This window comes from Lethenteron reissneri, chromosome 9, assembly GCF_015708825.2.
Source record: "Lethenteron reissneri isolate LAM-NWPU_2019-01 chromosome 9, ASM1570882v1, whole genome shotgun sequence".
In the NCBI taxonomy this organism is placed as follows: Eukaryota; Metazoa; Chordata; class Hyperoartia; order Petromyzontiformes; family Petromyzontidae; genus Lethenteron; species Lethenteron reissneri.
In genome coordinates this window covers 13,283,219-13,299,590 of record NC_083787.1, presented here as the reverse complement: position 1 = coordinate 13,299,590, position 16,372 = coordinate 13,283,219, and the positions used below count along the sequence as shown (strand labels likewise).

Genomic DNA, 16,372 nt, shown 5'->3' with positions numbered 1-16,372 from the left:
CGATGCGAACGATTAGAGATAAAATTCACCGAGGGTCACGGGAGACGTCACGGCTCCGAGGCAAAGGGGACGCTTTAGTGGCACCATCCAATCAGACATTACGCAGGGCAGGAATGCAGGATCTCGACCGTGTAACCGTATATTTATATGTAAAAGAAAAATTAACTGCATGATACATGGGGCAATAATACACGGCACTTTAGAATGATCCAGCGGCAATCTCGAGTTACATGAAACATTAAGGAGCTACAAGCGCAGAGTCCCCACTTGCACGCAGCACGCTTTGGTGTGCGTTCCATAAATCCATCTGCTCCATGCATTAATGATGACTGCCTCAGCAGCAGCAGCAGTGGCGGCAGCGCCCTACCAGGACGTGCCACGGGCCCCACACCACCGCTCTGCACGTTCCGTGCACCACCAACATCGTCGCAAAGACTCAACGGCACTTCAGTTGTGCGCGTCAAATGCGGTGATGGGGCTAGGGGTCGGGGCAGGTCCGCGGTGATTAGTAGATGCAATAACGTGCCCAGCAGGGCACACTGATGGATTGTCAGTGTCAGATTAGGGTTTTTTTTAGGCCTGGTAATTTGGAACTGTTCGCACGATTGGAAGGTGAAGACGAAATTCTAAAAAACATGCCCGATCCAGTCGGATATCGAAAGCCAAGCGAGGTTTGGGCCTGGTTAATGCTTGGATGGGAAACTGCCTAAGAAATCCAGGCGTTGCAGACTTGGGCTGCAAGGAGATGACAGTACAGCAATGGATTGTTGAATCCATCTGTGTGGAGCTTTGGGTGTTATCCCCTCGTATATACGGTGCGTTAACTCCTGGCATTTAATTCTCCTCCTACGCACATTCATGGCCAAACATCCCGAAGTCTCAAGCCTTGCTAATACTTTCCTGGATAATAAAAGGGCATTTTTATCTCCACAGCAATTCCTCGACATCGCAGGGGTGAGGTTTCTGAAACTCCCCATTGGTCGGGAAATCGGGGGTTAGGTTCCACGGCCGCGGTTAACACTTTCATCGAAGCCTCACTACGCAATCCTATTCATTCTGTAAACATGAGGAAATATGTACAGTAACGTAGCAACGACAATACTTTTAATTACCTTTAATGTTGATAGTGAAGTCCCAGATGACAGTGACGATGATGTTAGGGGGGAGGCTGTCCTCATAACTGGCTGAACTAAAACTCATTCTTATTTGACCAGGCAAGGCCCCACTGAGCTACACAGCTCGTTTTAAGTGATAAGCTCAACCAAGTGGCGGATTATCATCACGTGGAAACGCATCGCGGCAAAATACTCTTAGACGCGTTTCGATTATTAACGTGGCGGGGGGGGGGCTTGAAGACGACGACCTCCTGCGAAATCGCAGGCACCCGAGATTTTGTTGACCGCTTCACCTCATCGGCGGACTCCTTCACGTCCGCGACGCGGCTCTCACATCTAAGAACCGAGAACTCTGCCGACCTTGCGGCGCCGTTGAGTCGCCATGGTGGGGGCCGCGTGCTGTCACGCCGCCCTTGAGAGGAGCACATCGGCGCACACGGCGCTCTCCTACTCACGACTGCCTGCACGTCGCTCAAGGACGCGGGCGGACATTTGAAATCGCGGGTGGCACAAAACCCCAAACCGTGGTCACGCGAAACTGTACGAAACCGTGGTTGGCAACAGGGTGCGTGTGTGGTAGATCACGGTGCGTGGATTCTCGAAACCTCGCATCCGCCGTGGTGGTGGTGGCTGGGCGAGGGGCTTCCGCGCGTTCTCAACTCGCTCAAAGCCTCCCGTGAACCACGTGACTCGTGTGTGGCCACGCCCCCTGTGAAAACAGACGCTGCTGCGTGCGCCTTCGTGCAGCTCGTTTCTATAATAATAATAAACTCCTGTTTTATATATAGTAGCGCAATTCCTACAAGGCCTCAAAGCGCTTTACATGAAACATTGAAGTTATGGTGAACTCTCTTTTACCTCTTTTTCTCCCGCTCCCCCCTCTCTCACCACCACCACCCTCTCACCACCGATTTCGCGGCCCGGTTATATCCCTTCTCCTCCTTCCTCCCCGGCCGCTCCTCCTCTCTTCCCGCTGTTCACCTTGAACCGGGCCCTCCAAGAGGCTTCGTCCGCCTTGGGAGTCTTCCGTCCCGGCAATCCCTTCCCTTCCCCCCTCGTCCTGCCCCCATGTCTGGCCGACCCTTCTGCACGAGTTTCCGCTCCGCCCAGTGGTGAGAATTTAGCGACTCAAGTTGCTGACCACCCCACTCGCCTGTGGGTTCCTCGCTCTTGGCGAGTGAGCGAATCCAACACGGCGCGTTACAAGTCGACATTGTTGTTCACACGTTCCTTCGGAGTGGGCGGCAGGTAGCAACTTGGTTGGACGGCGCGTCACGTGGTGCTGAGCCCGCCCGAAGCGCTCTACGAAATACAGATCGAGGGCGTGGCTATGCACGACAGACAGACAAATAATCCCTGGTGGGCAGTGTGGAGCTGTTGTTCCTACCTGTATAAGTTCCATTGCACCTCGGGAACTAAGCATGGTTAATGCAGTGTGATGATTGCGAATGATGTGACGGGCGAGTGGTGAGAAATGGTAGTGGATGAGAACATTGACGCCTTGACGTTTCGAGCAATGATCCTTCTCTAGAACACGTCCGTGACGAAATGCTATTAAGGGCCATTGCCCGGAAACGTCACTTGTTACATTTTCAGACCACAGCTGTTTGTTTGCGTGCTTGTGAGTCACAGCCACACGCAGCAGTAGTAGCAGCGGCGGCGTCACCAAATAGTTGACCTAACCTTGGGAGATGGCCGGGTTGCAAAGCTGAAAAAGTTCCATGGTTGTGCGAGTTCCCCCAACTCCGCAACTAATCATCGCGGCGCGCCCACGCCCCTGGGCGACCGGGAGCCGGTTCCATCCAGTCGCAACAGCTGTCGAGTGCGCAGGCGGTGCGACTGCGCGGGGCCCCACGGACCAACCACGTTGCTTCCCATCCGGCTCACGCACTCTTTACCAGGTCACGTGCTCATTGCCGGCTCCACGTGCTGGTTACCGCCTCTAGCTAATTACCAGGTCACGTGCTAATTACAGGGTCGATCGAACTGGATGCAGTGCGAATTATGGATTCCTGTTATCAGGTCGCGTGTCCTTTTGCTGGAAAGCAGCATGGTTATCAAACCTCATCCCCATGTTGATCTGACAAAAGTATTTGGCAAGGGCTGTGGTGGTTTATGCAGAACGGACACGAGTCATACAACCATTAGTTGTGCTCTTTATAAAACATCCCACAATCACACGTACAGTGCCAATGATCTAAAACACGTTTTATTTTGAAAAACCCGACAGTCTTTCTACCCACCACACCAAATGCGTGTTCTTTAGGTGCAAAGCGTTTGGATCTATACATGAATGCATGGCCTAAATTACGTTCAAGTGGAATAATCCAAGAGCCTTGTTATAAGTTAAGCTTATTCTTTTATGCATAAAAAGAATTCCCAATGTACTAGCTAATCAAACTCATTTGTGAAACTCAAGTCAATGAAAAATTATCAAATGCACATCAGTTAAGAATACTTGAGCATGTGAATATACAGCAAACATTATTATAGCCATCAACTGTACTGCATTCAATTAGTCCCAGATGTTATATGCAGGGCTTAATTTCTCACCGAATATATTCCTAGTCGCTGGTAGACTAAAGGTGATACGTGACGAGTAGGCACAGCCATGAGAGGTATACTGGATGTGGTGCACCGGGTGTGTTGAAATATTTTCTGGGTCACAGACCCGGACAGACCCAGCTGATGAGATTAGGGCCTGGTTAGATATTATGTAACTAAAATCATTACGCACACACACACTGGAGGCATACGACCGTTTTATACAACGAATGCAACACTCGAGACAAAACACATCCATGGACAGCACAGGCGTCAGACAGTGTCGAATGGCGGAGTCCAACGGGAGCCCACTGGGCTCAGATCTCACTTCTTCTCCTTCGCCTCACTCTTCTTGGCATCGGCCTTCTCCTTCTCCTCTTTCTCCTCTTTCTTCTCCTTTTCCTTCTTCTCCGCCTCCTCCTTCTTATCCTTGCGTGCGTCCTCCTTCTCCTGGCCCTCCTTGCGCTCCGCCTCCCGGTTCGCCAGCTTGTTGTTGATGAGGTTGTGCAGCGCCACCACGGAGCGGATGAGCGCCGCCAGGTACACCACCAGCATCTGGTCGTTGGTCTTCAGGTAGAAGGACTTGATGAACTCGCGCAGGTCCACGTCGGGCAGTAGGTTGAACACGTCCTGCAGCTGGTAGACAATCTGGTGGTTGATGGGCATGGAGCCGGCAGCCACACGGTCCAGGTAGGTGCGGATGTCACCCAAGCGTGACTGCAGCCCCCGCAGGCCATGCACCTGGTTGGTGATACGCTGCGACAGGCTGCCCACCGTTGTGTCCTTGATGTCCCTGCAGACACAACACAATTAAAACCTTCTCAAGAAACGTTCCTCGGCAATGTGTAGACACATAGTTGGAAAACAAAAATGTTAATGAACACTGCTAAAACATGGTAACAAAAATATATACGAACACAAATCATAATGTAAAGCCCTTGGTCGAGCTAATGCTGAGTGAAGGCTTCCCCACACCGTGTCGTTCACAGGGATTGTTTGAACATGTCACCACACTGGTTCGTGAACGTTAGTAAAGGCTGGGTGGCTCAGGAATGGTTTAGGAATCAATCTCTACAGACTAAAACGAAACAATTTTTTTTTACCCGGTAAGGCCCACTGAGTTCCATAGCTCTTTTTAAAAAGCGACCAGACCACAAATGATCTGTCAGCAAAGTGGCATATCACGTGGACATTTATAGCAGCCAAATACTCTTAAACGCACGCACGTTTCTAAATCTGGATTTAAAAACCAGAAGACCCAGATAAAAATTTACACGACCACGGGGAGAACATGCAAACTCCAAATATACATACATCAGGGTCGGGATTGAATCCACGACCTCCTGCATACAGGTGAGGGAGTTAACATCTCTCCACTGATGTTAGCCATGGATGGAAATCGGACTTAGGTATGCTGGGTTCATAGTGCAGTGTGCTGATCACTGCCACTGCAGCACCCCCACACCATCCATACAATATATTTAAACAAAACCTTGGTAATTACCTGAGCAGATGTTCTACGCCCACCTCCTCTGCCTCTTCTGCACCAATCTCACTGGGCACGTGTTCAAATGTTTTGGAAGTTGGAGTTCCATCCTGAACAAGAAAAACACTCATTTATATAACGTCTATAACTAAAATATTGGGGAAAATGTGCATTGATTCATGTATGAACTTTAAAAATGCAGCAGATGCACGAAAAAGAATCAGTGCGTGTACGACTAAAAACTGACTTGATAGTTAAAAGCCATTGGGATTCAAGACAGAATGACTTACATCATGCACTTCTTCAACTGCAATGTACGCTTCCGTTGGAAGACCAAGGTCCTTGGGTTTCGCGTCAATTATTACCAGCACCTGAGTTTGTTTGAGGCAGACAACAATTACGGTGTAACAACAAAGCACTAAATACGGTAATAACGAACAGGTTTATCATATATACAATCGACACACAAAAACGATACTTTGTGCATTATTTAATTACCGAGTTGCTGCAATATCGCTTCATGAGCTCATTGATGGCGATGTCATTCTTGTGAAGTTTTGGCCCCGTGTGGTACCACCCCACAATTCTTTCCCTGGCTGTAAAAATACAAATGCATCAAGGCTTAGAATAAAGATTTACAAGTATAACTGAGTTTCAAATTAGAAGATAAATTGCTTGACCTATACAAATAAACGTTAACTTTTCAATAGATTTCACAGCCAAGCAGCCGTGTAGCTGACTATATGCGACATGGTCTTCAATTAAATAATACAAGTGAGGAATATTTTACAACCATAATTTTAAAAAATCTTACTCAAAAACTAGTATCAACATTCCTCGGTGATCAGCGGTGTTACTCGTGAATGCATTGTACACGCGAGTTCACAGCACTGTCCTCACCATTCACTTTCTTGAACATCCCAGACATGTTCTCCAGGTAGTCGTGGTCAAGGAACCAAACCGAGTCATCTTTGTCGTCCTCGTCGAATGGAACTGCAGGTGCACATAGGCTCAGGGTAAGATACGGGTTTGACTCCAGGGGCCGAGTTGGTCCATGGGCTGCAACTTACATTGTTAGGTATTTGTCTCCAGCTCGTAACAGCAAGGGGAATTTGAAGTCCTTTACATGTAGTTGAATACAAACATTGTACCCATGCAAAGATCATAGCTGACAAATGATTCGGGCAAAGTGCTTTTAGCAAGCACTTATCAAGGCCGCCACTGTAATGCACACCGGACCAGGTACTAGTTTAAAGCTAGTCGACCAATGGAAAACAATACAAGTTAAGATACCGTTTGGTATATGAAGCTTATGGCGGGACCCCGGGGTCCCGAATAAACAGAAATCAAAATCGTAATTAATTTACTTTTGGCGACTCCGTCTCACCGCGCACATAGACGCCGCGACCCACCTGGCGCGGATCATTCTGTTGTCATGTCGTCCAAGCGCAGCGAGGACGAATGCGCAGAAGAAACACAACTTTGAAACTGTATTAGCGCATCGTGGAGAGCTCGTCGAGAGGAATAGATTGCCGTATCGTTCGTTTTCAACAGACATCAAATGACGTCGCAACGCAGTTTATGCGAGAGCCGGGGGCTTATAGGACCCCGGGGTCCCGCCATAAGGCTGGGAATCAAACTCAGGTTGTTGAGTTTGTAGAAGTGCCCTAAGACTGACCCGCCATTAAATGTAAGCTTCAAAGTCCGACTTAATTTACGTTATGCTTTTCCCTCACGTGACGAGACAAAGTGACACTATCTGTCAGAGAACGTCCATTAAAAATATTACGTATCAAATTTATCCACGGAAATATTAAATGACTTCAAGAGGCCTATATTTAAATTACTGGCATACTTTGTTGCGTTATTTTAAGTGGCATCTAATTTAAACCCACAGTTACAATCTAAAGGAGGTATGCTTATCAGAACTTGGTGAAGAAAACCCCTATAATTTAACTGTGGGTTTTTGTGCAGTCATCAACTCACGACACTTGACCGTACAGGACAAAAACAACGTTTTGCTACCTCGGATGGAGCTGACGTAAGCAATATCCCATTCACTGACAAAGTGGCGCCCGCTTTGAATGAAAAGGCACTCACCGGCAAAACTGTTGGATACGTCGAGCACTCCCTTGTACCAGGAGCCGAGCAGGACGCCCACCACTCGCTTCTGGTTTCCCACCTTCCCGATCCTGCAGGGCAGGAGACAAACGCGGCCCGGGAGATGAGGAGGCCCACGATGACTCGGCATTGACGGTATCGGTTTCCCCCACGCCCAACACATCGTGCCTCACTGCGCCCGCACGCGTGGCGGGTACCCGCCGACCCCGTGTGAGTAACCGAGAGGCAAGCCCCGGGGTCTCAGGGATCCTTGCGGACTCGGGGGGGTGGGGGGGGGGTCTCGGGATCCGGTGACCCGCGCGGTCCGGGCTTCGCCCGTCTCCCGAGCTTACTCCCCGGGCACCGAGGGCCAGGCAAGACGCAGGTCGCGTCCGGGGCCTCCTCGCACAACGCGCGAAGATCGCGACGACGCGCCAGCGGTACCTGTTGAAGTGGTCCACCACGCTCAGCAGCACCAACGGGTGCACCACCACCTTGTCCACCGTCTGTTCGGGCATGGCGAGGCGGTGGCGAGGCGGTGAGGAGTCGGCGGCGACGCGGAGACGGCGGCGAGGGGATGACGGGTGAGGACACCACGGAGACGGGTCTGCCTACAGTGACTGCGCATGCGCGACTGGAAGCCGCATCACACTTCCCAGAGCGGATAAGCGCGGGCCGGATCCTCTAGCCAATCGGACGCGAGCTCCGCGACACCACGTGGGAGCCTTTAGCCATCCCCCACGGACGAGAGTCGGCCCCGGTGCTTGTGCCGTGTAGCGAATGTAAGAGCCGGGCGCACGCCTACGGGTGCCGCGCAGCGACCAATGTCGATTGTTTAATCTGGGGGCGTGAGCACGTGGGCCCGGTGACAATGACTCGTCGGGTGGTGCATTGTTTTGACAGCTGCATTCAACTTCAAAACAAAAGCAACATTTTGGCCGGATACACACCCGTCAACCGCTTACCAGTGCCCTACCTCGTTACAGACCAATTCAGACCTCATTGGTCACCCCGTGCCCTTATAGATCTCAACGTCACCCTACAAAGTCCCATCACAAGGGGGCAACACAGACACAAGAGATGTTTTGTTGTTGTCGTATTGAAACTGTACACCGAATGGACCTGAACACTCAATTTTCCTGTACAAGACTACGGCTAAACCGCATGGGTTGACAGGTATTGGGATTATAAAGAGATAAGTGCAAGGGTGTAGACTGCGAGACATCTGCATGTTATAGTAGGGGTGCGGGGTAAACTGTACGACCCAGCAGTGTGCATCACTCACGTGTTCAGCAAAGTGCGATGTTCCTTGTACGCAGTTATAGATTACACGTTTATATCTGTGTCATTACGTGATTACTGTGTAAATTCAGACCGTGGACACTTTTGTAAACATGTTATACCTCAAGCGATTGTCTAGGTCATTTAAAAAATAAAAGATTGATCATGATGGCAGAGGTATTCCTACAGCAGTGGCTCGACCATGGCTGACGATGAATAAAGAATATGATGAGTCCGCAATGGTGGTTGAGTGAAACGATACTGAATGACAAGTGTTGAATTGTTTATTTTGAAGTAGTTTCTTGTGAACAAAACTGGTAACTAAACAAGTGATCAAATGCCATTCTTAAATATTCAATGTTATTTGACAACGCTTAGCTATTCCATTGCTGCTTAAACTCGTGACAGAATGGTTGCTATTCCAAAAAATGGTAAGGATTAAACTTAAAAAAATGACATTCCATCCATACAACACGAGCAACCAACAGCTACAAGAACTCACAAATCGCGGAGCGTTAACCAATCTTTACACACGGACATCCCAGCCGTGAATCTGCGCGTTGTTATGCACAAGGGTGGGCTCGGAACGGGGGTCCCAACGCGCTGGTCTCCATCACTTCTGTTCACGGAACTTGTACTGCAGTTCACTGACGTCGTCTTGAGAAACCTTAATCCAGCCGGTCTGACACATGTGGTACACTGCCAGGAAAAGAGCAACCACACACAACCAGCATGTATTAGCAGTGCAATTGTAAACACAGTCCTCTCGTATGCAAGACCTATAGAAGCTACAACTGACCAACCCGCATTAACAGTCCAAATGAGAAAACGGATATTCATGTCTGAAACTATATATATTTACATATATGTCATATACATATATATTTCTGTTCAATCATTAATAGTGGTGGGTTTTCTTGATTTATGTTCATGCATCGCTTCAAATGCAGTCCTTAGCACCATATGTGATTAAGAACACATCTCTATTACATTATTCATCTACATTACTTTGCACTATGCTTAATACAATTCTTGATTATGTGTAAGCAATAAAGTGGGGCCCTTACGGTTTACGACGCCACCAGAATAGGCATCACGGTGAGTGGCACTAGCGATGGCACGCCGACCCAGGTCGTAGGCCTCTTCCTTGGACAGGTCCTCGCGGTAACCGCTGTCCAGAACACCAAAGGCGTATGGCGAGCCAGAGCCCACCGCAAACATCGAGCCTGGCAGGCGCATACCCTCATCGTCCACGTAGTACAGACCCGGACCCTGCATTGACACACATTCAACATTAATTTATGTTGAACTTCTTTCGCTCTGTACGTAGCCAACCATGCTCATAGGAGGTGCGGGGAAAGGACAAACTAAACATAAAAAGCAGTTCTTATTAACTGTTTTCATTTCTTGAGACACCTTTTTTAATCAGACTGCAAAAAAATCAACAAGAAATTCCAGCTTTATTGCTGGCTTTCAAGTGATCGCATCTATGCCCGCTGAAAACATTGGAATCACAATGTGTGTCTCACCTTCTTGTCCCAGCCACAGATCATGGTGCCCATGGAGAGGCCCATGCCTTTGTACTGGTAAACCATGTTTGCCAGCAGCTTGGAGGCAGCTGCCACAGAGATGCGCTCCTTGTTCCTTAACTCGTAGATCCTAAAAGGGGACGAATAAAACATATTAAACACTTTCTCCCTTTAAAAAAAGACAGCTGGTCTCAGCGGCCTCATACCTGTTTATATATATATGAAAAAAATATGTTTTATATACATCTCCCCACATCAGATGGAGTAATAGGATTGTAGTAAGCACACTTTGCTTTAAATCAAGCCACCTGGGTTTGAGTCCTCACCACAGCTAACATATCTGAATTGGTTATGGATCCCTTTTTTCACCAACCTTCAATGACCAGTGTGTTAAAGTATGATCAAACAACCCATTCGACCAACATCGCTTGGGAAGGCCTTCATCCAGCAGTCGATTGACAAAACGATATAATCATTATATTCCACACAATTAAACCTAATTACTACTTGAAACGATGAAGGTAGTTTGACTGTCAATTATGATGAACACAAACCCACCTGCACTGCTTGGCAAGGACTCGCTCCCAGTACATGCAGTCAGCTGCTCCTCCAGCCATGGTGCCCAAGAGGTATGGATTAATCTCAATCACCTTCTTCACAGTCTGTGAAGCTGAGACGAGGAGGCACGGTCAATGTTTTACAAAGATACATACATATAATGCATTTCACTTTCATTTTAAATTATATGCTGGTTATTAGTTGGATAATCAATATGGATAAGAAATTATACAGCCTCCAAAAATATATATTCTGCTCACATTCAAGATACACATCTATTATATATTTTCAAACAATTCAAGCATCCGTGAATCGAAAATGCAGTATGCTTATTAAATAAGTGTAATATCTTCCCATATATCTATTGTTTTGTGTGCATTGGGCGCTTTCAGATGCGCTTCTGCGGGAGTCTGGAAAGGTCTTCCTTCCGATATAAGGAAGCCACCGGAGCTATGAACTTTTAAATCATCATCTAGATTGACAAACTCATTTCTTTGAACTGCTTGTTGTTAAGTTTGTTGTCCTTCCCCCGCACCTCTGATCAGCATGGTCGGCTACGTACGGTGTGAAAGAAGTTTAAAATACATCAACAGTTCTCAGATATGAAAGTTGCTGGTATTTATTTTTATACCAATACAAAAGCAGTGGCAATGTGAAGAAAGCTAACTAACACTCCATTTTTTTCAGAATATCCAAAAAGGGAACCCGAGTACACGATCACGTCTTTATAGGGGTTATACCATGTCAGAAATATAACCCAGAGCGCCCCGGTGAATGAGCCCTCACCGATGTAGGAGCCCGCGGTGGCTCGCGAGTCGACGGCCACGATGACCCCGTGCTGGAACTTGAAGGCCAGGGTGGTGGTGCCGTGCTGGAACTGAATCTTCACGTCGCTCTCGCCCGACGCGAAGGGCCGCAAGAATTCCACCGGCTGTAAACACGGGGACAGGGTCGAAACAATGTATGCGCAGCCCAGAGGAAAACACCAAATCCGGAGAAAAATATATAATCCATAGTACGGATATAGGCAGTCCAGAGGAAAAACATACATACTGTCCACAAAGTCCAGAAACTTTCAGATCATTGACAGTCAAGACTCATGCAGAGTCCACGGACAAATGCAAACCAACAAACACCCTGTCCAGAGAAATAGCTAGCCCAGAAAGACATAATATAATTAACAGATAGAACCATTGTCCACGGGCAACTTACACGGTCCACAGAAAATTCAAAACCCAGAGACAGACACACAGCACACAAAGAGTCCAGAGAGAGACGCGCGGCCCAAAGAGACCGAGTCCGGACACAGTCTCCACAGCTCGGAGACAGCCACTGAGGGTTCTAGCCACACGCCAAGAGGAGGAGGAGGCCACGTTGTGGAGAAGCCGGCAGCGGCAGACACAGCGGCCTGCTCAGAGCAGGACTATCCCAACAGAGGCCCCACCGATCTCCCGCACGTTAACTACAAGTCGTTAACTCGTAACAAATACACATTTGCCACGTGTTACTCCCCCCCCCGCCCCGCACAAATATCCACACTCGAGCCGCTGCAGCTAAGACACTGGGCGGCAAGAGATTCCCACCGCTCGTCACGCCACGCCGGCCGGGCCTCATCGGCCAGGCCCCAGGTTCCCCTCGCCCGCCCGCCCGCCCGCCCGCCCGCGTCGCGGGGACTCACGTCCTCCCCGGGCGGCATGGCGAAGCGCGGCTCCGAGAAGCAGCCCATGTCGAGCTCGTGGAGCTGCGTGCCACGGTCTCCGCCGCGGGCCCCGAGGCCCGGCAGGCTTTCTGCACACTCACGGTAGCCGCACACGTCCGCCAGCGCCATGACTACAGCAGTGAGTGGTGGCGGGGGCGGGGGGCTGACGACGCCGACTGCCCGGCGTGACCGCGAGGGGGCGCGCGCCTGGGCCCGACGTGGCCACGGGGAGGGGGGGGGGGTGCAGGGATGGTGGAGTTGCTGTGTTTACAGGGGCCACAGGGGACCGCACTGAAGGCCAACAGGGGCTACAGTGCTACACTGAAGGCCAACAGGGGCTACACTGAAGGCCACCAAGGGCCACACTGAAGGCCACCAGGGGCCACACTGAAGGCCACCAGGGGCCGCACTGAAGGCCACCAGGGGCCACCAGGGGCCACACTGAAGGCCACCAGGGGCCACACTGAAGGCCACCAGGGGCCGCACTGAAGGCCACCAGGGGCTACACTGAAGGCCACCAGGGGCCGCACTGAAGGCCACCAGGGGCCACACTGAAGGCCACCAGGGGCCACACTGAAGGCCACCAGGGGCTACACTGAAGGCCACCAGGGCCGCACTAAAGGCCACCAGGGGCCACACTGAAGGCCACCAGGGGCCACACTGAAGGCCACCAGGGGCCACACTGAAGGCCACCAGGGGCCACACTGAAGGCCACCAGGGGCCGCACTGAAGGCCACCAGGGGCTACACTGAAGGCCACCAGGGCCGCACTAAAGGCCACCAGGGGCCACACTGAAGGCCACCAGGGGCCACACTGAAGGCCACCAGGGGCCACACTGAAGGCCACCAGGGGCCACACTGAAGGCCACCAGGGGCCGCACTGAAGGCCACCAGGGGCTACACTGAAGGCCACCAGGGCCGCACTGAAGGCCACCAGGGGCCACACTGAAGGCCACCAGGGCCGCACTAAAGGCCACCAGGGGCCGCACTGAAGGCCACCAGGGCCGCACTAAAGGCCACCAGGGACCACACTGAAGGCCACCAGGGGCCACACTGAAGGCCACCAGGGCCACACTAAAGGCCACCAGGGGCCACACTGAAGGCCACCAGGGGCCACACTGAAGGCCACCAGGGCCACACTAAAGGTCACCAGGGGGCCAGACTGAAGGCCACCAGGGGCCGCGCTAAAGGCCCCCAGGGGCCAGACTGAAGGCCACCAGGGCCGCACTAAAGGCCACCAGGGGCTACACTGAAGGCCACCAGGGGCCGTACTGAAGGCCACCAGGGGCTACACTGAATGTTACCAGGGGCCGCACTAAAGGCCACCAGGGACCACACTGAAGGCCACCAGGGGCCACACTGAAGGCCACCAGGGGCCACACTGAAGGCCACCAGGGCCGCACTAAAGGCCACCAGGGGCTACACTGAAGGCCACCAGGGGCCGTACTGAAGGCTACCAGGGGCTACACTGAATGTTACCAGGGGCCGCACTAAAGGCCACCAGGGACCACACTGAAGGCCACCAGGGGCCACACTGAAGGCCACCAGGGGCCACACTGAAGGCCACCAGGGGCCACACTGAAGGCCACCAGGGACCACACTGAAGGCCACCAGGGGCCACACTGAAGGCCATCAGGGGCCACACTGAAGGCCACTCGGGGCCGCCAGTGGTCCCGCGAGCCTTGGAATGAAGAGCACTTAACTAATCTAAACTTTTAATTTATTTTACAAGGTAAGGTGTCCAAAGGCCCGAAATGTTAAGCGGACAGAAACACCCAACACTGTCAACACCGCACTGTTAACGTTGTGATATGTATGTGTGACTGAACGCGATTACAATATTTGAATTTAATCAGAATATTTATACTGGAGGAATCCGATGAGCTATAAAGCTCTTTTGCACAGACGTCCAGTAGGAGCGGGTCAGAACGTTAAAGAAACCAACAAAAAAAATACGATTAAAGTGAGAAGTACAAGAAAGATAAACGAATCACCCAAAATAATACAAAAAAAACTAAACTTTCCCCATCCTAACAGGCAAAGCCCACTGAGGTATAAACTTCTTTTTCAGAAGCGACCTGGCCACAAATGATAACTCAACAAAATGGCTTATCACGTGGAAATGTATAACTGCTAAACAAATCGAAATCATCTCAATGCATGTATCTAAATGTGGAAGAAAAACCCGGAGAACCCAGAGAAAATGAGAGCATGGTTATCATACGAGCAGTGTGGTGATTGTGGGTGAGTTTTAGTGAGTGGGTAAGTGGGTGACAGAGTGGATATAGTGAGGGTGTGAGTGGGTGACTGGACGTGTTGATGTGACCTGCAGTGTGGTGAGTGAGTTAGTGGGAAGGTGACTGAGTGTGTTGTTGTGACCTGCAGTGTGGTTAGTGTGTGAGTTAGTGAGAAGGTAAGTGAGTGAGTGTGTTGTTGTGACCTGCAGTGTGGTTAGTGTGTGAGTTAGTGAGAAGGTGAGTGAGTGTGTTGTTGTGACCTGCAGTGTGGTGAGTGAGTTAGTAAGAAGGTGAGAGAGTGTGTTGTTGTGACCTGCAGTGTGGTGAGTGAGTGAGTTAGTGGGAAGGTGACTGAGTGAGTGTGTTGTTGTGACCTGCAGTGTGGTTAGTGTGTGAGTTAGTGAGAAGGTGAGTGAGTGTGTTGTTGTGACCTGCAGTGTGGTTAGTGTGTGAGTTAGTGAGAAGGTGAGTGAGTTGTTGTGACCTGCAGTGTGGTTAGTGTGAGAGTTAGTGAGAAGGTGAGTGAGTGAGTTGTTGTGACCTGCAGTGTGGTGAGTGAGTGAGTTAGTGGGAAAGTGAGTGAATGAGTGTGTTGTTGTGACCTGCAGTGTGGTAAGTGTGTGAGTTAGTGAGAAGGTGAGTGAGTGAGTTGTTGTGACCTGCAGTGTGGTAAGTGTGTGAGTTAGTGAGAAGGTGAGTGAGTGAGTGTGTTGTTGTGACCTGCAGTGTGGTGTGTGTGTGAGTTAGTGAGAAGGTGAGTGAGTGTGTTGTTGTGACCTGCAGTGTGGTTAGTGTGTGAGTTAGTGAGGTGAGTGAGTGTGTTGTTGTGACCTGCAGTGTGGTAAGTGTGTGAGTTAGTGAGAAGGTGAGTGAGTGAGTTGTTGTGACCTGCAGTGTGGTAAGTGTGTGAATTAGTGAGAAGGTGAGTGAGTGAGTGTGTTGTTGTGACCTGCAGTGTGGTGTGTGTGTGAGTTAGCGAGAAGGTGAGTGAGTGTGTTGTTGTGACTTGCAGTGTGGTGTGTGAGTTAGTGAGAAGGTGAGTGAGTGAGTTGTTGTGACCTGCAGTGTGGTGAGTGTGTGAGTTAGTGAGAAGGAGAGTGAGTGTGTGGTTGTGAACTGCAGTAAGGTGAGTGTGTGAGTTAGTGAGAAGGTGAGTGAGTGAGTTGTTGTGACCTGCAGTGTGGTGAGTGTGTGAGTTAGTGAGAAAGTGAGTGGATGTATTGTTGTGACCTGCAGTGTGGCGAGTGTGTGAGTTAGTGAGAAGGTGAGTGAGTGTGTCGTTGTGACCTGCAGTGTGGTGAGTGTGTGAGTTAGTGAGAAGGTGAGTGAGTGTGTTGTTGTGACCTGCAGTGTGGTTAGTGTGTGAGTTAGTGAGAAGGTGAGTGGATGTATTGTTGTGACCTGCAGTGTGGTGAGTGTGAGTTAGTGAGAGGGAGACTGAGTGTGTTGTTGTGACCTGCAGTGTGGTGAGTGTGTGAGTTAGTGAGAAGGTGAGTGAGTGAGTTGTTGTGACCTGAAGTGTGGTAAGTGTGTGAGTTAGTGAGAAGGTGAGTGAGTGTGTTGTTGTGACCTGCAGTGTGGTGAGTGAGTGAGTTAGTGAGAAGGTGAGTGAGTGTGTTGTTGTGGCCTGCAGTGTGGTGAGTGTGTGAGTTAGTGAGACGGTGAGTGACTGAGTGTGTTGTTGTGACCTGCAGTGTGGTGTGTGTGTGAGTTAGTGAGAAGGTGAGTGGATGTATTGTTGTGACCTGCAGTGTGGTGAGTGTGTGAGTTAGTGAGAGGGAGAGTGAGTGTGTTGTTGTGACCTGCAGTGTGGTGAGTGTGTGA

The 16,372-nt window shown here is 50.3% G+C and overlaps 2 protein-coding genes across 2 annotated transcripts; both read right to left on the bottom strand.

Annotated features, from left to right (window-relative positions):
- Positions 1-3,308: 3,308 nt before the first annotated feature.
- Positions 3,309-7,876, bottom strand: PSMD7 (proteasome 26S subunit, non-ATPase 7). The gene is made up of 7 exons (XM_061548424.1): positions 7,690-7,876; positions 7,246-7,337; positions 6,046-6,138; positions 5,644-5,741; positions 5,436-5,516; positions 5,164-5,255; positions 3,309-4,452 (listed from the first exon to the last, which is right to left on the bottom strand). Exons 1-7 carry the CDS (start codon positions 7,761-7,763, stop codon positions 3,984-3,986), a joined length of 999 nt encoding a protein of 332 aa, XP_061404408.1. The 5' UTR covers positions 7,764-7,876; the 3' UTR covers positions 3,309-3,983.
- A 920-nt stretch (positions 7,877-8,796) lies between these two features.
- On the bottom strand, positions 8,797-12,484 carry LOC133340307 (proteasome subunit beta type-5-like). Its single transcript, XM_061548425.1, has 6 exons — positions 12,292-12,484; positions 11,400-11,544; positions 10,614-10,725; positions 10,056-10,185; positions 9,594-9,798; positions 8,797-9,225 (listed from the first exon to the last, which is right to left on the bottom strand). The coding sequence occupies exons 1-6, from the start codon at positions 12,439-12,441 to the stop codon at positions 9,140-9,142; spliced, it is 828 nt and encodes a 275-aa protein (XP_061404409.1). The 5' UTR covers positions 12,442-12,484; the 3' UTR covers positions 8,797-9,139.
- Positions 12,485-16,372: the final 3,888 nt, after the last annotated feature.